General features: G+C 42.1%; 1 protein-coding gene across 2 annotated transcripts in view; it reads right to left on the reverse strand.

Annotated features, from left to right (window-relative positions):
* Positions 1 to 7,857: 7,857 nt before the first annotated feature.
* LOC146869576 (proteasome subunit beta type-7-like) overlaps positions 7,858 to 21,718 on the reverse strand; it is a 77,121-nt gene continuing 63,260 nt past the window's right edge. Inside the window, exons 5-9 of one of the 2 annotated variants that reach the window (XM_085606488.1) lie at positions 19,402 to 19,517; positions 18,961 to 19,019; positions 16,119 to 16,270; positions 15,566 to 15,685; positions 7,858 to 8,353 (exon numbers count right to left, since the gene is read on the reverse strand). In XM_085606488.1, coding sequence (XP_085462614.1) covers positions 15,574 to 15,685; positions 16,119 to 16,270; positions 18,961 to 19,019; positions 19,402 to 19,517 — 439 coding nt within the window. In that variant the 3' untranslated portion in view covers positions 7,858 to 8,353; positions 15,566 to 15,573. Of the gene's footprint in view, positions 8,354 to 15,537; positions 15,686 to 16,118; positions 16,271 to 18,960; positions 19,020 to 19,401; positions 19,518 to 21,718 lie in introns of both variants that reach the window. The other variant, XM_085606475.1, reaches the window with a different exon arrangement.

Consider the following 21,718-nt stretch of genomic DNA (forward strand, 5'->3'; position numbering starts at 1 on the left):
TCCCCTTATTAACAATAAGATAGACCAGCACGTTTGTAGACGCTCATAATATTCCCATTCTTTCTTTCCTCCATCCCTCTATGAACCCAACGGCTCTTTTAAGAGCCAACCTTACCTCACAATTTTTTTTTTTTTTTTTTAAGCTTTCCTTTTTAAAAAAAATTTTTTACCGTGTACGCGTAATTCCGCGAGAGATTGGTAGACTTCCTGTATGAATAAGTATGTGTTTCTATAAGTGATTGTTTAAAAGACTATGTATGTGTAAGTTTCTGTAAAAGTAAGTGTGGTGGTGTGTGTATAACTGTATATGCAAGTAAATGGATGTTTGATTCTTTATTAGCATGAGTGACTATGTGTGAGTAACTCTATGGATGAGTGGCATTGTGTAACAGGATGTATAGGTGTATGAGTACATATGATGTGTGAGTACATGTATGAGTGACTGTATAGGATTGTTGGTGGATGAGTGGATGTGTATGTGGATCTTAGAATTACTGATTAGGTTGTTGTAACTGTTATTGGTATGTCCATTTTTTTGAAAACTTTTGTCTCTATTTTTGAATGTTTGTATCAAAGGTTATATTAGGGTGAGAGGAGGTCTACCACTCTGTCACAAGGATTATGTCATCAGTGATGTCATTTGAGATGTCATCAGTGATGTCATGAGTGATGTCACTGACCATGTCATGAGTGATGTAATATGTGACGTCATCAGTAGTGCATTGCGGGCGCGCGAGTTATAGTTAGCTGAACTAACTATAACGGGGGAATTTCATTGGTTTTTTACGAGTGAAATGTCCAGCTAACTATAACATGTGTGAAACCTTTGGTTTTTTCATTGAATTTCTAAGGTTTTTTAAATGCTAATTCCTAACTATAACGTGTGTGAAACCCATGGTTTTTTCAGTGAATTTCAAAGGTTTTTTAAATGCTAATTCCTAACTATAACGTTTTTGAAACCTTTGGTTTTTTCAGTGAATTTGTACGGTTTTTTATATGCTAATTTTTGTATTATTTAATTAATGATATTTATTTTTGTATTATTTAATTAATGATATTTATTTTTTAATAAAAATAAAATTCCTATATATTCATTTATATATTATCTGTATCTTTTTTTTTTTTTTTGTTTTTAAATTTCAATTAGGATAATTTTTTTTTTATTATTAATTTTTTTAATTATTTTTTTTCCACTTTTTTTTTTTTATATAAATTCTTGGGGTGCGCGCTCTGAGCGCGCTCCTAGTACTATTTCGTAAGTTTTTTATGAATTCCGTCGTACGTTATTTACGTACACAAATATACGTCATAGTGCGCGCTGGGAGCGCGCACCCAGTACGTATGTGTGCGTACTAACGTACGCATGCGTGCATGCGTCCTACGCGCTCTACTTCCGCATACGCTAAAATTACGCGCAATAACGGTTGCGTATACGCGTGTTCAACGTATGCGCGCTAGGTACGCGCATATGACGTATGCACATACGCTCTTACGCGTTCGCGAATACGTAATCACGAGGTGCGCGCTCGGAGCTTGCGCAGTGCGCGCACCTCGGGTTTATGCATAATAAAACAATATTTCTTATTGGTTATCATTACTTTCAGTTTCTAATTGTTTCAACACCACACCCAATCCCCTCATGGCAAGTCATGTGATCAAGAATCATCACTTTTGATTGGTTTGAAGTACTTTCAGTTCCAGATTCTTCCCAAACCACACCTACTCCCCTCATTATTAGTTCTGATTCCTTTGGAGAAGGAGCTATTCTGTTGTTGAGAGACAATGGCTGAACAGCAACCAACTTCAGACAGTGACCAGGACACTCTTGAGAGGCAGAGGAACAGGAAGCAGAAAGACAGCTTTATATGGCAGTTTTTCACTTTTCCAGAAGGTCTGAAAAAGGTAAATGCACCGAAAGTTACATGTGTACTTTGTAATAAAGTCTTATCTCGTGGGAATCCTAACAAGAAATATTCTTTTAGCATTCACACTATGTTGAGACATGTTAACAAAATGCATCCAGTAACTTTTCGTCGAGCTTCTGGAGGTACCCCCTCCACCTGCTCAGCCGACGACATCAGCAGCAGCTCAGCCGAGCACATCTTCGGCAGCTCAGGGGAGCACTTCAGCTGCGATGGTGCCTTCACCTGTTTCTACACCTCTTGTTGGTCCACCTTGTTTGGTGAGGTTGTCTACACGGTGCACTGATTGCGGTTCTCTTATTTCTGTGGGGGAGACCAGTCTTGATCTCCTTCAGAGAAAATTTGATGCGCATCCGTGCACTAGGCCATAGATGTTTTTTCTTTTTTTGCGTTTTTCTCTTCCTGTTTCCCTCCATTAACTCAAGGGCTCTTTTAAGAGCCACTTATAAACTAAACCCCCCACATTTTTTTTTGAGATATTTTTTGGGGAATTTCTTTTTTGAGGTGCGCGCACCCAAGGTTTTTAAAAATTTTTTTTTTTTTTTAAATTAATATACAAAAAGAGGTGAAGAAATGGAACCACACAGAGTCATGCCATCATTTTGAGCACATAACACAGGCTGCCCCTTTCATGGGCTGCATTTCTTTCAGAACAACAACTTCACAAATTAAATCTCTGCCCACAATTCCTGTGCGCACACAGACTCATGCTATGTTTTTTTGAACAAAACAGTGTCCCTGAATAGTACCAAATTACTGTTACAGCCTGATACATTTCCCTTATTATTTACAGAAGCAGAAAACTGCAGGGATGTATGTAACAGTGCATGTGTGCTAAAGGATAATTTGTGTAAACACATCAGGCTGCCCCTTCCATGGGACTGCATTTCTTACTGAACAACATCTTCACAAATTAAATCTCTGCCCACAATTTCTGTGTGCACACAGAGTCATGCCATCATTTTAGGCACATAACACAGGCTGCCCCTTTCATGGGACTGCATTTCTTACTGAACAACATCTTCACAAATTAAATCTCTGCCCACAATTTCTGTGCGCACACAGACTCATGCTATGTTTTTTGGAACAAAACAGTGTCTCTGAATAGTACCAAATTACTGTTACAGCCTGATACATTTCCCTTATTATTTACAGAAGCAGAAAACAGCACATTTCCTAACTGCTCCTTAAGACCATGTCCATATGTTACAGAGTGAGTGATTAAACAAGATCAATTTAAATGAGGCCTTGGTGACGTTGAATGTGTTTGCATTACACAGTGCTATCTGAAACAGCACACAGAGCTGTGTACTACACATGAGAGTGTTGGAGAAGCTGCTGCGTGTGTGCCAAGAGTGTGTTTCTGAACACTGTGGATTGTCTGGTGCTTGACAGATGAGCAAAGAGACTTCCAGAACTGCATAAAGACTGCAGGGATGTATGTAACCGTGCATGTGTGCATGCTTTTTTCAAATGTGCTGCCATTTTCCTCTCTTTTTTTTCAAAGTGATTTCTGCTAAATGCTAACCATCACAATTAAAAAGAAGCTGTCCTTTTCTTTCAACTGCAAGTCTTACTTTTCAACAGCAACACAAATTAAATCTCTGCCCACAATTCTTCTCTGCACACAGACTCATGGTTTGATGGTAGTCACAAAACAGTATTCCTCATTGTTACCAGTACACATTATCTTATGTTGAAAACATACTCCATAATATTTTACATATTCAAAACAGTTAAATATCTTGCAAAACTGAAAATGTATATCACAACTGTAAACAAATAATCATATTTTTTTTTTATATATCAAAATTAACCACAAACACCCCCTCTCAAACTCATAACTCACCTTTAAAATTAGTTAGTTGTGAAAGAAATGTAGCAGTCACACAGCAGTTTATCAGACCAGAATCACTGAGCTCCACACCTCTCTCCTCTCAGCAGAACCAGTTAATGGCACAGTTTCCCTCTCTTTTTTCACACATATACATGTTAATTTTCAATCTCAGTACTTCCCAAATTTTTTCAAATGAAATCACACATTTCTATTGGATGAAAACTTCAACCCCTTTCCAAATGTACCCTTCCCCCAACTTAACTTCTGCCTGCTACCATAGCAACAGGTCATAGAACACAGGTGTGAGCAGAGAGGTCAGAAGTTCAACAGACAATGTTTCATTTCCAAAGAGCAAAAGTGCTTGACTTTTCAAACCTAACAGCAAATCCAAACTAATGTTCTTTTTTCACACTTTTTTCTGAACCAATGCAATACATGCTTTTTAAAATTTAAACACACAGCCTAGTTTTTAGTGTAGAATGGTTTGAAACAGCCAATGAGTTCTTTTTATAAAAAAAGTATGTGTGCCTCCATTTCCAAACTGTCTTTCATTTCTTTTTGCCATTCTACTGAAAGACACCTCCTGAGTGCATCCAGATCTCCTTGGAAGATGTTCACAGTGTGGATTGTAGGACACAGCTATGTCTTCTGGAGTGAAAAATTTGCAGAAAAAAGAGGTATGGTGAGAGACCTTGCTTTGCCAAATGTAGACATTAAATGGATTGGTCAGAGAGGGTTAAAGTGGCACCAATTAATGCCTTTGGTGAAAACCTTTCTACATCTCCCACAGCCTAACCTTATTATTGTGCACTGTGGTGGAAATGACCTAGGCACTTTAACTGGGGTAGGTCTGGAAATGCTTATTAAGGACACCTTTGTGCAATTGATGACGCTTTTTCCACAAACTGCCTTCGTATATTCTAACATATGCCAAAGGCAAAAGTGGAACTGGTCCAACCAATTTTGTCCGCAGATTGACAAAGCAAGGAAGCACGTCAACAAATCTATTTCTGCTTTCCTCAGAGACTATGGTATGGGTTCTATATACCACAACAACTTGCGTTACAACATGCAAGACATTTATAGAGGAGATGGTGTACACTTCACTGATGAAGGCAACAGAGTCTTCCTCTTGAACTTTAGACTCTGCATCGGTACTTACTTGTAGGTACCAAAAAACAAACAATAAACACAAGGGCTCTTTTTAGAGCCACCTTATATCTAAACACTTAAATGCAAATTTTTTTGATTTTTTTAATAAAGTTTTTTTTCGGGTGCGCGCTGGGTGCGCGCACTCGGCGATATTTTTTAACAAAATATAAATCTTTTTTTTTGCCCTACAAGGTCCAACTGTGACCCCCTTACAATGCCTACTGGGTTAATTTCTCCCCACTCTGCCCCCTTTTCAAGTTCTCCCCCTTTGTTTATCACCCCCTCTTTATGCGATAGACAAAATGGCGGCCGCCGCTTCCTGATTTCCACCGATTCGAATGTTTACTAAGATCTAACAACCAATCAGAATTGCGCTCGCGCACGGATATATATATTGATTTAAATACTATTTTCTCAGGAAATACTGAACAGATTTACACCAGACCTGCAAAAGGCACTTCATGGACCTTATGGCTACCTCTCTGCCAAATTTCACATAATTCTGTTCAGCCGTTCGGGCTGTAGCCCTGTCTAAAGGTCCTATGGAAAAATGCATGGGAAAAACGTGTTTTGGGACCCCCCTTTTATCTCAGCCCCCGCTTGACGAATCCCCCCGAGACTTTCAGGGAAGGAGCGGAGCGTAGCGCCCCACCTATTTTGAAAAATTCGCGAGGATTCGTCAACCGGCGCCAAAGTTATTCAAAATAGAATGTTGCGGATTTCCTATGGAAACGTGGTCCTAACTATAACTACCTACTGGCGACCGCCAGTAGGTAATATATATATATATATATATATATATATATGCAACACAGTCCCGATAGAGATGAAGGCTGTCTAGCAGGGCGGTCCGTGCAGGGGAATCGGCAGCCCCAAATATCACACAACACACTTTCCAGTAGGAAGTACGCACGGACACCATGGAGATTTGCAGTTAAGTTGGTTTATTTACTGCAAACACAACGCGTTTCAGCTTTCGCCTTGTTCACGCTTACCGCAAAGTTTTTTGATGAAGCTACATATACAGCACTGCCATTGACACAAACAACGGACTAATCATATCACCAATGTGAAAAGTAAGGAAAAGGTAGCGGCCATCTTAACGATGTACTTGACTGAATATATGGTTAAATACAATGATTTATAATAATACATCAAATTAAATAGCATGGTAGTAACGCTTGATATTGTGACTGCTTGGTGCATGAAAAATCCATCACCAAACAATAACCAAAATATATACAAGCTTACACAAAAGAGCATTGATCATGAAAATCGTCACAAAGTAAATTGACGCCCCAGTGGGCAACATGGCAAACGATCCAAAAGATGTAACATATAGTCGTAATTGAATATTCCATCATCAATCAAATGATCAATCAAAGTCTGTACGAATAAACGCTAGTCATGAAATTCAGCACAATAACTAAATAACGCCACAGTGGGCAGCATGGCAAATAATATCCAAAACCGTATACAATATTTTATCAAAAAACTTTGCGGTAAGCGTGAACAAGGCGAAAGCTGAAACGCATTGTGTTTGCAGTAAATAAACCAACTTAACTGCAAATCTCCTTGGTGTCCGTGCGTACTTCCTACTGGAAAGTGTGTTGTGTGATATATATATATATATATATATATATATATATATATATATAAACGTCTCACCATGTGTATTACATACACGAAGGCACTCCTGTTGCGCTGATGCTGTACCGCTAAAAAAGGAAGGAGAGTGGGAAAAAGACGCATAAACACAAGATGGCCGCCAAACCACCAACCAGGAACATATACAAACTGTAGTCCTCTTTTGATGTTAATGCACGCCAGACTTGCGCGTAGCGCTGATGCTTCTTTTCGTTTGTGGTGATTGTATTTAACTGTTGTAATCAAACAGAGAATTACCCGTGACCAAGACGATATGATCGTCGAAACGCGTTGGGTAGACTTTTGGCTTAAGCACATTAAAATCTCGTGACTGAATTTTGGATTTGCTGTGTTCTTCTTGGGGAGGAGTGCCTTCGTGTATGTAATACACATGGTGAGACGTTTATCAAATACAGGATTTCCTCGGACCCTGTGTGTGCACCGCCGCATTTGTGTCCCGGAGTACTGAGGATGTGGACAGTTGATATATATATATATATATATAAGAAATATATGTGCCAATACCTTCTTTGATAATATCAAATAACCTAAAAATATAGTATACACATGAATGCTTCCTTTTTCACAAAAAGAAGGTATTGGCACATATATTTCTTGTATGTGTTTATATATATATATATATATGTGTATACATATACATATATCTCCATGCTGCAAATTCCTCAAGGAATTCATGAATTTTTTGATAAGCAACTACAGGTAGATAATTTGCAAGATTTTCCTGACTGTGATTCATGATAGGGGATGAATCAGGGAAATTGTAAGTAAGTGCCAGTGTGATTCAGGAGAGCAGATAAATATCCAATGGACTTTCTCAAAATGGCTCCCCTTTATTCCTTATCACCATATATTGCCCCTGGTAGATGAGCCAATGCAGTTAACGAAATAGAGGTCTTTTTAAATTCAGGAACAGGAGAAATAAGGGGGAACAAAGGTGGAGAATAGTTGGAGAATAATGAGGTGTGCCAGTAGAACAGGGAACCAGGAAGGGAAGAAAATAATAAAGTGTGGAGACAAGGCCAGATGATATACTGGTTTAGAAGCGTAGAAAGCTGAAATAGCTGGTGAATGTTGCCAGGCACCTATACAATCTTGGGGAATCTTTTATAGCACTTCTGTCCTCACTGCCCCGGAAGTACTGCCCCTAACCCAGAATTGAGGATCATGTAAGGGGATATACATAACAAATTACATAATAAACTATTCTCAACAATTATCCAAAATATGGAAAGCAATTTTCAAACATTGGAAACTAAAAAAAACAGGATGTGAAACACATTTAAAGAAAAATACTTGTATTTTATCAATTAGAAAATAGTTTAGAGCTTTACTTAATTAAATCAGATCAGGAATCTTTACATAAACAAAAGATCACAGAACCAAAAAACTCAAATGTACTGTTGAATGAATGGTGGTAATTGTGATTACAAAGAGAAATATTGCAGATCACCAATATGGGCAGTAAAACTAAAGTAAATGATCATGCAAGATGTTGGCTAGTGCACACAGGGATAACAGAGCATTCTGGGAAGTTATGTTTGAAGCATCATCATTGCAATATAAGCGTGAAGAAAGTTAAATCAACAATTGGCATACATTTCAATCAATATAAGCACAATCTAACACAAACAGATTAATCAAATATTAAGAGGTTTTAAAATCAATAGAGGAGCAGGAGATGCAAGACTGAATGCATTAAAACAAGAGATATTCTGGCTATAAAAATTGAGAACCGTACATCCAACAGGCATCAATGATGCAGATGAGCTGCCATCTGTAAGAAAAAAATTAATAAAGAATAAAAACAATTGAATACATTAAAGGAATTGTTTTGAGGAAAGATTGGATTAAGGAGACTGGGCACGAGGTAAACAAAATAGTGAAAATTCCAAAAGCAGGAGGACACCGAATGGATGTACATCACACCATCAGCAGATGGAAAATGCTACTTACCAGTATGTTATTGGCATATAGAGCTGTAGAGTTGTATACTTTACCATATATTGCCATCTGGTGTTCAGCTCAAATGTTTGCAGTTTGTTTTTGTCCAAGAAGTCTTTGTAGTCACCGGATAGGTGACTCCTCCTTATGGTGATAGTATGCATGGGCATCAACTCTATCTTCAGACTGTTTTTCGCCATAAAGGGTGATGATGGAGTTAGGAAGAAAATAGAAAAGGATGTCCATGTGATGTATCTAAGTAAGATAAGATAATACTGCAAAAGATAAAGGTACCCAGGGAGCTGTCTGGGCCTATTCAACTCTACAGCTCTACATGCCAAGAACAGATGCATACTGGTAAGTAGCATTTTCCGTTCGAGGCATATGAGCTGTAGATTGTATACTTTAGCATAGACTATAAAGCAGTTTTCTCCCTAGCGGTGGCAACCTGTATCCGTTGCAGTAGTGTGAAAAAGTGTTCTTAATACAGCCTGGCCCACAGTAGCTTGTTGCTTTGCTTGCACATCTACACAATAGTGTTTAGTGAAAGTATGTGGTGAAGACCAAGTTGCTGCTTTGCAGATGTCATCTAGAGGAATGTTCCCTAAGAATGCAATAGAAGCCCCTAGTTTGCGTGTGGAATGAGCTCTAGGGGGAATAGTTAATGTGAGTTTAGCCTTGAGATAGCATATTTGGATGCATTTAACAATACACCTTGCAATTCCTGTTTTTGAAATGGGATGGTTGAGGGAAAAAGCCTGGAAGTTCAACCGACTGATTAAGGCGAAAGGCAGATACCACTTTAGGTAGAAATTTTGGGTTAGGCCTAAGAACCACTTTACTATGGTGTATTTGTAGAAATGGTCCTTGTATGGTTAATGCTTGGAGTTCAATAACTCTTCTAAGTGATGTGATGGCTACCAGGAAGGCTACTCTCCAAGTAAGGAATTGTAACTCGATTTTGTGCAGAGTTTCAAATGGGGGACCCATAAGTCTGGTGAGGACTATGTTGAGATTCCATATCGGAGAAGGTGGAACTCTAGGTGGAATTATTCTTTTAAGTCCTTCCATAAACGCTTTGATAGCGGGTACGTCAAAAAAATGACAAATATTGACTGTTTTGGAGGTAAGCAGCAAGATGTAACCATATAGATGTATATGCTAGGTTACATTGTTGTAGATGTAAAAGATAACAGATAATATTTTGGATGGAAGCATCTAGTGGATCGATTTTTTTATTGGTACAATAAATGGCAAATCGCTTCAGCTTTCCTGCATAGCATGCTCTAGTCGTAGGACGTCTAGCCTCCTTAATGATGTTCATGCAGTCTGGCGAGAGATTAAGGTAGCCAAACTCTAGGACTTCAGGAGCCAGATCGCAATATTGAGTTGATTGGGATCTGGGTGCCTTATCTCTCCATGGTTCTGAGTGAGGAATTTGGGAGAGAGGTGCAGCTTTTGATGAGGCACTACTGAAAGTTCCAACAGAGTTGTGAACCATGGTTGGCGTGCCCATGTTGGAGCAACTAGGATCATTGTGAGGGAGTGTTGTTTGAGCTTATGAACCAGTAACAGAATAAGGTGGAAAAGCTTATGCAAATCTGCCTGACCAGTTCATCCATAGTGCATCGTCTTTGGACAATGGGTGTGGATATCTGGAGGCGAAGCTTGGGCATTTTGCGTTTTGGCGTGTGCCGAACAGATTTATGTCTGGATGACCCCACATGTGAAAGAATGGAAGAAGAACTTGAGGATGAACTTTCTATTCGTGGATCTGCTGTGTTTGATGACTGAGTAGATTGGCAATCTGATTGTGTTCTGCGAGCAGGTAAGTGTTTTGAGGAATGGCCCATCTCCATATGCTTTGCGCTAGTTGTGAGAGCTGAAGAGAGCGTATCCCCCCTGCTTTTGTATGTAATACATTGCTGTCATGTTGTCTGATGGATCAAGACGGATGTATGACGTTACAACGCATGCTTTTACACCGCATGCCGTTACAACGCATTTTTTACACCGCAAGATCTGTTACAACGCCAGCCTTTACAACGCATGCTTTTACAACGACGTACACTAGATGGAGTGCTGACATTAGAAATGTATAATTTACTATTCTAACTCCAGTCCACGTTGCAGTAGGGAAGGTGTTTGGATAGTAAAACTACACTATTTCTAATGTTAGCACGCCATCTAGTGCATTTCGTTGTAATAGCATGCGTTGTAATGGCATGCGTTGTAACAGATTTCGCGTTGTAATAGTTTCGTTGTAATGGTAGTGCGGTGTAAAAGTTGCGTTGTAAAGGTTGTTCACCGATCAAGACAGCTTTGCCCAACAGCAAAAGTTGAAAAGACTTTATTACTAGAAAGATTGCCAGTAACTCCAGGTGATTTATGTGGAGTTGTTTTTGTTGATGGGTCCATATACCCTAAATGGTTTAGTTTTGGAGATGAGCTCCCCATCCAGTGAGCAATGCGTCTGTGGTTAGCACTATTTGTGGAACCGGGTCGAGGAACGCCCACCCTTTGGATAGGTTTTGTGTGTTCCACCACTGCAGAGAGCAATGTGTGCGGCTGTCCCCCAACATCAGATCTGTTAACTGGCCTTGAGCTTGGTTCAACTTGTAGGGGACGCATTTGAAGTCTTGCATAAGGAACGATGAGGATGCAAGAGGCCATCATCGCTATTAGCTGCATGAACACTCGAGCTGGAAGGGAGTGCTGAGGTTGGAATTTGGATATGAGAGCTTGCATGCTGGCTATCCTGACTGGATTGGGGTATGCAAGGGCTTTTGAGGTATCTATTGTGACACCTAGATGCTGAATAATGTGAGACGGTTGAAGGTGTGACTCAGGTAGATTTATTCTGAATCCCAAGTTGTGGAGAAGCTGGATTGTTCTGTGTGTATTGTTTACACATTGTGTGTGTGGCTTGGCTTTTATGAGCCAGACAACGAGATATGGAAACACGTGAATGTGTTGTCTGCGCAAATGAGCTGCGGCTACTGCAAGACATTTTGTGAAGACTCTGCGTACTGTAGTCATTCCGAATGGGAGGACTTTGAATTGGTAGTGCTGTCCGTCCACTACAAACCGTAAAAATGTTCTGTGAACGGGGTGAATGGGAATATGAAAGTAGGTGTCCTTGTGGTCTAGAGTGGCAAGGAAATGGCTCTGTTGGAGCAGTGGGAGCACCTGTTGGAGAGTGACCATGTGGAAGTGGTCTGACTGTATGCAGAGATTTAACGGTCGGAGGTCTAGTATTGGTCTGAGAGCACCGTCTTTCTTTGAGATTAGAAAGTAAAGGGAGTAAATCCCTGTTCCTTGATGAGGTAAGGGAACTGGTTCTATTGCCTGTTTTTGTAATAAGGAGAGAATCTCTTGTTTTAACAGTGTCAGATGTTCTGGGGACATCGGGCGTTGTTTGGGGGTATCAATGGGGGAGTTGAAGTGAGTTCCAGGCAGTAACCATACTGGATAATTTGTCTTACCCACTTGTCTGTGGTTATGGAATTCCAGACAGGTAGGAACTGTGATAGTCTTCCCCCGACTGGAGTGGAATGGTCGGGGGGAAGTCACTGTTTTGTAGTAGGAGAGGTGCAGGTGTTATTACCGCAGACTCTACCCTTGTTGTTGCTGCCTCTATAACCTCCTCTGAAATAGCCTCTGCTAGGAGAGGTTTGAGCAGTGTTTTTGTAGGTGGATGTGGTGTTGTCTATCCCAATAGATTTAGAGGCGCCCCTATAAAAGACGCGACGCATGGAACCTCTACTGGTTGTTGCCTGTAGGGCTCCCATGGACTTAGCAGTTTCTGAGTCCTTCTTCATTTTCTCCAAAGATGTGTCTCAAGTGGGTCCAAATAAGTGTTCTAGATCAAAGGGTTGATTAAGAATTGTGGACTGCACATCTTGTATAAACCCAGAAATGTGCAGCCATGCGTGTCTGTGTAGTAGAACGCTTGTGTTAACTGCACGGGACGCTATGTCGGCTGCATCAAGAGCACACTTTATGTGTTTGTGATTAATTTTCCCTCTTGTATGAGGTCATTAGCCTTAGCCTTATACTGATCGGGAAGATGTATGAGCTTTTTAAGTTCATCGTAATGAGCCCTATCATACCTGGCCAGTAAAGCTTGGGTATTGACAATGCGCCAGTGATTTGCTGCTTATGAGGCAATGCGTTCGCCAGATGCGTCTAATAATTTAGACTCCTTATCTGGAGGTGGGGCATCCCCTGATGTTTGGGAATTTAAACGTTTAAGTATTTTTTCTCGAACCTGGGGTTGACAACTCTAGCCCTAACGAGATCTTTAAAATGTCAGGTGCATGTTTGATGATACCCTTTAACGTAGGTAGAGTGCTTGTTGATTTTTGTGACTGTGTGAAAGTCTCCAACAAAAAATCTTCTTCCTGTGGGTATGAATGTAATTCGACCCCATGATATTGTGCAGCTCTGTTTATGAGCTGTGCAAAACCTATATTGTCATCTGGGGGGATGGCCTAGATGGGTAGGAGTCTGGGTCGGGGAGATTTGGGGCGTCTGGTGGATTATCATAATTTTCCCAAGGATCAGGTGGAGGGAGAGTAGTGTCATCATCATTATCCTCTTGTGGGATTTCATCCCCTCCCCCACTCCCACACTGAAGGTGATCATCATCACCATCTTGTGGTGTAGGTGAATATGGAAGCACTGGAGAGTGTGCTTGAGAAAGCGGTAAAGTGGTGTAGTGGGGAAATTTGGAGAAGAGAAAGGCCTGGCTGGAGACGTTCCCATGTCTCTCTTCTTTAAGGGTATTTTGGGTTCTGCTGGGGAGTTCACAGGTCTCTTTTTTATAGAATTGTTTTGAATTTACCAGTTTTAGGGTCCATATGAAGGTTTTTTTGTTTAGGGTCCACTGGATCTGGTTGAAATAGGTCTTCTAAACCAGTATCCTTGTTCGACACCGATGATTTTGGTTGTTTTGGCCTTGATTCCGAAGCTTTAGGAGGAATTTTAGTGTCCTTTTGCTTTGGAGGAGCTGAGAAGTCCGAGGACTTTTTTGGCTCTGAGGATTTATGGTCTTTTTTGGGCTCCGAGGATTTGTTGAGTTTTTTCGGCTCCGAAGATTTGCTCTTTTTCGGCTCTGAAGATTTGTGGCCTGGTTGCGGCTTCAAGGGTTTATTCGGTTGGTATTTCGGTGCCGAATGTTTGGGTTTCGGTACCGATACGTGGCTGGCTCGGTCCTGAATCATCTCAAGGCTTGTCTTTGGACTTCGGAGCCGAGCCTGAAGGCGGGGCATCAGAAGTTCTGTCAAGGTGTCGACCTGAGCCGGAAGGTGAAGGTGTTACCGGAGCCTTATGTTTTTGAGAAGAGCACGGGGAGTCGATGTCGTAACTCACGGTTCGTTGCCCTGGAGTAACCATCTGATATTTGGCCTCTGATTCGTCGGTCTCGGAGACGCTGATATCCTCATTTTCTGGTTCTTGTTCCTCGGGAGCATCAGGGCCTGCATCGAAGATGTCGTCCGGCACCGAGGTAGTGGATCGAGACATTATGTGACGTCGAGCCCGGTGATAACGTATGGTTCTCTTCGATGTGAATGAAGCGCAGGCCGGGCAATCTTTGTAATCGTGTTCTGGAGAGAGGCAAAGGTTACAGACCTCGTGGACATCAGTGTGTGGGAATTTGGCACCACACAGGGGGCATTATTTGAATGAAGTTCTTTACATTAGCTGTAGGGCCTAATGGCGTGGATAGGCCCAACGGCCCGCCTCGATGACCGGAATCGAAGGTGTTGAAATTTGTGTTGGATCCGCGTCAAGGAGCACGATCAACAACAATACTGTCGAGCGGTAAAGGATTGCGCGTCGAAGGGGAATCGAATACGATACCGACCCGAAGCGCAGCCGTTTATATCCAAACCTGATGGCGGAAAAAAACAATCTTAAAATGGAGTCGATGCCCATGCGCACAATCACCATAAGGAGGAGTCACCTATCCTGTGACTACAAAGACCTCTTCGACAAAAACAAACTGCAAACATCCGAGCCCAACACCAGATGGCGATCTATGCTCAAGTATACAATCTACAGCTCATATGCCTCGAACATCTATTTCTGAAGAAGAGTGAATCAATCAAATATTAGTTGTGTATTTTGTTTTCCATGACAATGTTTGGGATTTATCTATTGAGGAACTGGTACATATCCCAAAAAGCAACAAGATGTCAAATTTTGTCTAAAATAAGATATTTTTTTTATACAATTAATCCAAAAATCCTTTAAGAATAATTGAATAAAAGTTTAGAAAGGAAAAGAAAAAGAGTGTAATGTAATCTAAATGTGTGATGTTGCTATAGAGGGTAGCAATTTCATGTGGGGACTCATGGGTGTAGTGCAAGTTAGCTGCCCCACGGTGTCTCGGGGAGGAGAGCTTGAACTGTATACCTCTGGACCTGCGGGTGGATTCAAAGAAAGAAAACACTTTTCTAAGCTTAGGGGAGGAGGAGCATTGAAGGAGCTGCACACCTCTGATGGCAATGTGAAAATGGAGGGAACCTCACAGATGTGGCCCAGGTCGTGTGGATAATCCAAGGAGTGTTGCGCTCCTCAGACCAGGCATGGGGATGGAAGTAGCTGTTCCTCAGAGGCCTAGGACTGAAGGTGGATTGAAGGAGGTGTACAATCCAGCCCAGAGGTTCTGACCTGTAAGGGAGGATGAAAAGAGCAGCATAACTTGGAGGACTGCTCAAAGACGAAAGGACGGAGCTGCATGTCGTTTTCACGCAGCTCGTGATATAATGTGCGGAGACCTCATATATTTAGAGAAGGGATAAGGGATGGTAGAAAGATTTGTGCACCTGTTGCCAGGTCTGGCTGATGACACAGAAATTGCATAGAGGCAGCTCATAGATGGAGCAAGCTAGCCAGACACCACTAGCCTACAGCTGGCCCAGGATTGAGGAAGTTGCAACCCTGTGTTGTAGGGCTGGGGGACAGTCATGCATCTGCTCCTGGAAGGGGAAGATAGACTCATTTATACACCTCTCGTTCAGGACTGATGAAAGCTCACAGTGGATTTCATTCTGTGTCCATGGGCTGCACCACCTCTTCCACTACTTCAAGCTCCAGGGGCGTGATGGTTTTCGTCAGTACTGCAGTGGTCCCCTTCCGGTAACGGTAAGACCCAAGCCTGGGAAAACAACAGGTTCAGAGGGCTTGAGTTAGACACTTGTGATAACTTGACATCGATCCATGGAGCACAGAAACACATTGTTATGACGGTGGAGACAGGATTCCTTAAAGTGGAGCAATTGTAGGGGTCACAGGTACAAACACCATCTAAAAAGATCCAACAAACCGCATATCCAGACACATTAATTTCTCCTGTGGTCTCAATCAGAGTTCTACTGTTTTGCTCTGCCAGACAAGGGGGAAGCACAGCTTCACATTGGAGACACATTGCACTGCTAACTACATACTGGGGTAACATTTCCTGCAGCAGAATTCACAGGAAGAATTCACAATTATAACCCTTTAAGAAAAGACCAGCTACACGTTGCCAAGAGTCTATTAGGGATATGCATGAGTAAAGACGCTCAGGAGCAGAACTGATTCAGGCTCACCTGTGTCCGCTCTGGCCTGGGCTGTCATACCCACGCAGAGACTCCGTGCCCTCCTTGGTGATGATGCACAAGTCCACATTGCTCCCGGATCCCAAGTCACATGTGATTCCAGCAGTAATGGCCTCCCGCACCAGCTGTTTGGCATCCTCACGCTGTGAGCGATGAAGTGGACCGAAAAATGGCAAAAGGGAAGAAAAGGCAATAGAAGTAGTGAAATTGGATGTCACTTCTATGTGATCCTGTGTACCCGTGGGGAGTCTGAAGGCAAAGCAATAAGCAAGAGAAGTACAACTCCAGGAACACACAGTAGGAAAAGAGATGCAGAGTTGTACTGCGGAGAGATGCGTTCTAGGAATAATCTACTATCACACACATGCTGGAGGGAAAGCTTCGTATTCCAGACAATAGTATTGTAGATCAACATTCACTCACTTACCTTCTGCTGGGACAGCCCGGCTTATACTCAAAGAAATCACATGGTGTGGAGGGAAGAGAAGCCAAACATCCTACACATAGGCACTAGGCCTCTTGTCCCATCAATCCCAGCCCGCAGCAGACATAGCAAAACGGATTCCCGCAACCACATCTGGCAACCTGCAATCATCAGGCATTCACCTTGGCTATTTACAAGAGCTCTGCTGGGGACTGGTGCATCAGATAGTGCTGGGAGTAAGTGACACATGCGTCTGGTTTTTTGGTGGTTTGAGAAGGGAGTGACATCTGCCCATTTCATGATCTTACTTAGCAGTGATGAGTACAGATGTTCTTCGCTTCTAAATTCTACACCACAGACTTTACCCAGCAATCACCCTGGCCCTTAGCCTCCCACTCCATTCCAACTTTGTGCCACATGGCATGTCTACGAGGGGACAGCATGCACAGTGTCTCTTCTGCTGCACTTGCTAGTCCTGCCGGCACATGACTTCCACTAGATAAACACAATATACAATTATACAGCGCGCTATTACCACTAAAAGTGTCCCGAAGCTAATGGAGGAAGCAGTGCACAGAATCAGGAATGCAAAAAAACTTAGGATCATTATCAGGAGACCTGATGATGAGATCTTGGCTTTAAGATACCCGCAGCCAGTGGCCGGAAAGTCAATATTTCTGCATTCAGAATGGAGTTTATGGACTTTTGGAACACAGTTGAGCCTGAGAGCATCGGGTGTGGAATGGTTGATACATGACCAGTTTTTTTTTTTTTTTCAAAATATGTTTGGGATCTAAACCATGACAAGCCCCATAATAGAGGCAGAGGACCACAGACGCCGACCACTTCCGAAGGAAACCAGGGCAAGGAGCGGGCACCAGAAGAGACAGCGGCAGGGCTGAGGAGGCTGAGGAGAGATGCGTGTTCAAGCTCAGACATAAAAATGGACTGTACCATGGCACTGTGGGGGTCCTTTGGAAGAAAAAGAATAATACTTTGGATGACCTGAAGATGAAAGAATCTGCTGGGTGCAAAATGGCAGAGTGGGATCAAAGCAAACTCCCATGTTTTTGGCAGAGTGAGTATGGGAGGGTAGAGTACTCCGCCTCAGGTGGTCATAAAGCAGCTGACCATGCACTGGGGGGGGCAATAATTATAAGTCTTATCAATGTTGAGTATGAGCCACAATATGCAAGACAAAGCAGAAGAATAATATAGGACACAATAGCTGCCGAGATATCCAGGAGGATCTAGGGAGCCAGGACTCCCCGATCCACTGCAAGTTTAAGATTATCAGTGACATACATGAAAGCAGATTCAGTGAAATACATGAAAGCAGATTCAGTGACATACATGAAAGCAGATTCAGTGACATATAGGAAAGTAGATTCAGTGACATACAGGAAAGTAGACTCAGTGACTTACAGTAAAGCAGGTTCAGTGACATACACGAAAGGAAAGTAGATTCAGTGACGTACAGGAAATCAGATTCAGTGACATACAGGAAAGCTTATTCAGTGACATACAGGAAAGCTGGTTCAGTGACATATAGGAAAGCAGATTCAGTGACACAGGAAAGTAGATTCAGTGACACAGGAAAGTAGATTCAGTGACACAGGAAAGCAGCGTCAGTGACAAACAGTAAAGCAGCTTCAGTGCTATGAAATGATCTTAAACCAGACTAATTAGAGTCCAGGAAAGATTTGAATTCAACAAAAAAAGAAATCTGAGCATGAATATGCTTTTCGAGTGCTTTGGATGGCAAAAGGAGCAAAGATATGTGGAGAAAATTGCTCACGACAACCGGGTTGGAAGAAAGTTTTTTGAACAACAACACGATGACGTGTCTTTTCAAATTGCAAGTCCGTAGTCGGAATTTAAATCATGGCTATACAACTAATACAAAGTTGTTAGAAGTGACATAATATTGGTATTACAGGTGATTTCTGACTTCAGCATGCATCTGATGTTACAAATAATCTCAAAGTGAGATTAGCATATATAATATAGTGTCACATTGTATTATATTATAATATAAAATATTTATACACTGCACATCTCAAAGTGAATTTTGTAAATAAAAAGTGTTATTAGTAACTTAATAGTGTCCATTTTGTTAGCTTCTGAAAGATCTAAAGCTTAGTTAACCTTCCAGGACTGAAAACTGGTGACCTGTAGGCTTTACAAAGATCTCTACACCAGAGGCCGTATTACCACAGGCTTGTGCCACCGCTTTGTGTGTCCCTGGGGCACTTTGGCATTACAGAAGGGCCCGCAGCCCCCTCTGTAATACTGATAGCGCTGGTGTATTACCACATATGTGCAGCACAATCATCACCCCTCCTTCTGTGCACTGGGTGATAAAGCGACATTAGTGAAAACCATTGCTACATGGGGAGAAACTCTCACCTCCATGTTGGGCTTGAAACGATCTTCCAATACAGCGATGGCAGCATCTGATCCGGAACCTGTGGCCGCAAGATGAGAACGGATTAGAACCAGCATCTAGTGACAAGTCACCCCTCATCCTCTACAGACAGCTCCAGAGGTAGAGTATGTATGTCTGATCTGTCTACATTTATGAATTTGTCGTCTATCAAACGGTGTATCTGCCAGTCTCTGTGTCTGCGCATCTCTCCATCCATGGCCGTGTGTGTTTGTCTGCCTCTCGGTCGGTCATTCGCTCTCTTATGCACGTCCATCCATTAGTGTGCATTAATCTAGCTATAAGTCTCTACAGGTACTATGCCTACTTGTGTCATTGTCATAATGGCATTCTCTCCACCATGGTGCACTGTCCATTACTCAAGCACCTCAGTCATGCTTACAGTACAGGAAAGAAAGTCTTACCCATGGCAACGAAGGGAAGCGTGTCGGTGGATCCATGGGGGTAGATGGTGTACAGATGGGATCCCTTGCAATCCACGCCGCCCACAATTATAGATGCGCCAATATGGCCCTGGTACCTGTGGCAGAGGAGGGCAGTCATAAGCACAGAAGTAAGAACATGCATGACCTTAATCGCTTCTCGACCTGTGCTAAAGCACCATTGCACACGGAATACGCAGCCACTTGGATCTACACGGAGGACGCGGTGACCAAGACCATGCCTGCCTCAGCTCCCAGTGCTGGGTTGTACAGCGCCAACATACAACGACTAGACGAACATCTTCAGGGGGCGGGGGGTAAATGAGAAGACGGGGTGGTCATTACCAAGCATTCCTTAAATCTCAGAACAGGAACGTGTGAGGTCTGTGCTCCGTATCAGTCAGTAGTTACTGGCAGTATCTACTTTGGCATCTGTCATTTACTACTAGCGCCCGGGGCTGCTGTTTTTGCCCGTTGTACACTTGACTCTCCATGGGCAGTAAGGGCAAGCAGTCAAAGCTGTCTCTAGGAGGCAACAGCAACACAAGCAATTTCACAGAAATAAATTCAAAGTCTAGTCTGGTCTACTAATACTTTTAGGTGGGCCCAACACATGCCACATTTTCAAAAAACTTAAAACTATGGGGGGGGGGGAGGGAGTGGGGGGGGGGTGATTTACATCACCAAACCTACTTTTACTGTTTTTTATAGTAGATATTCCCAATCACGTGGCTGGACAGCTCAGCCATATGCAGGGATCTAGTGAGAATGTCTTGCGGCATTTTCCACAGGCTACTAATCTCTGGGCGGAAACTATATAGCACAGAATTCCTACAGAGGGAATGGAGCCCTCAGTGCAAAATCACTTTTTTTAAAACTTATTTTCACTGCAAAAAGCCCTTTATCTTCACCCCCATCAAATGTGGGAGTAATACGTTCTCCTTCAAGGGGAATTACTTCAGCTTTTCCAGCCACATTACCTACACAATAAACCTATGATTCATAAGTTCATATAGCCAGGGTGGGAAATAACCTCTATTCTTTTGAATACCATAATGTTCTCGGAGGCGCGATCAACATATACTATGACCAAGACCAAAGAACATTTTTCAAAGTATCAGAATCTATTGGACAAACATATTACAAATATACCTAAAAATCCCTAACACGACTGAAACACGTCGCCGTTCCACACAGATCAAATAAAGTAATTTTAAGGGTAATTTAGTCAATTCTTAAAGTAAGCCTGTAGTTGCTGTATATGAAAGAAACATTATCTCATTTTCATAACAGCCACAGAAGAGAAGATTAGCTTCTGATTTTGGGCTATGCTATAACTTTTTGAAGTCTTCATCGGGGGAAGGAGTGTTCTTTGTCTGCAATCCTCTATCCCAGCCTGCAGATAATTCTATATGCAAATATCAATGAAAGGGATAACTGCTGACAGCAATTAATGGAAGAATTAACATTATTGTACACCATCTATTTTGTTTTATCAATTGCCGTACATAAGGCAATGACCGCATAGATGGGCAAGAATACCTGTTTGCAGGAATCATGTCAAAGAGCATTCATAGCTGAAAGGATCTTAAATCGATGAAGACAGCTATAAATACTCTTTCCAGAATCAATTTCACACGTTAGTAGTATGGGCTTTTTCAGTTTGAATAACCGTTAAAGGCGTCCTGTAATTTGGCACCAGTGACTGACACCAGTCAGATGTCGCGCCGCCATGTTGTGGTATAAACATCAAGAAAGTTCTCTGTGGTTTTCACAAGTACCTTACTTGGCTTTGCATCAAGCCGACACTTAACTTTTAACTTCTCACACCCCGCCCCCCTCTCATAGACCCTTCTTGCCCCTTAATTCCAACCTTTTCCCTCTCAATCCCTTGCTTTGCCCCTCCGTTCCTCCTACTCTAATCTAGGCCATTCCTTCCATCCCTCTCATATTTATTCCTTTTCTCCGCGTCTCTCTTCTCCCTCCGTATTGCCACGTGTTCCCTCTGTAAGAGGGTGTCCCGGTGAACTGAAGAAACTGAGACTTCAAGTAAGTATTCAAGTTATTACTGTTACAGAGACCCACGGCAGCTCCAGGTGAAGACAGGCAAAGAGTGACACAAACTCAACAGGAGTTCTAGATCTAAGAGCGCAGTGACCTAATACATCCTTATTACATCACACTTGATATACAAATAACTTTATTGATACAAGAGAATACCACAAAACATAAGCATAAGAAATACAGCTCTGCACACTCTCCCACGCTCTGATGTTCCTTCCCTCCTCGTTCACTTCTT

Source organism: Triturus cristatus, chromosome 1_1, assembly GCF_964204655.1.
Source record: "Triturus cristatus chromosome 1_1, aTriCri1.1, whole genome shotgun sequence".
In the NCBI taxonomy this organism is placed as follows: domain Eukaryota; kingdom Metazoa; phylum Chordata; class Amphibia; order Caudata; family Salamandridae; genus Triturus; species Triturus cristatus.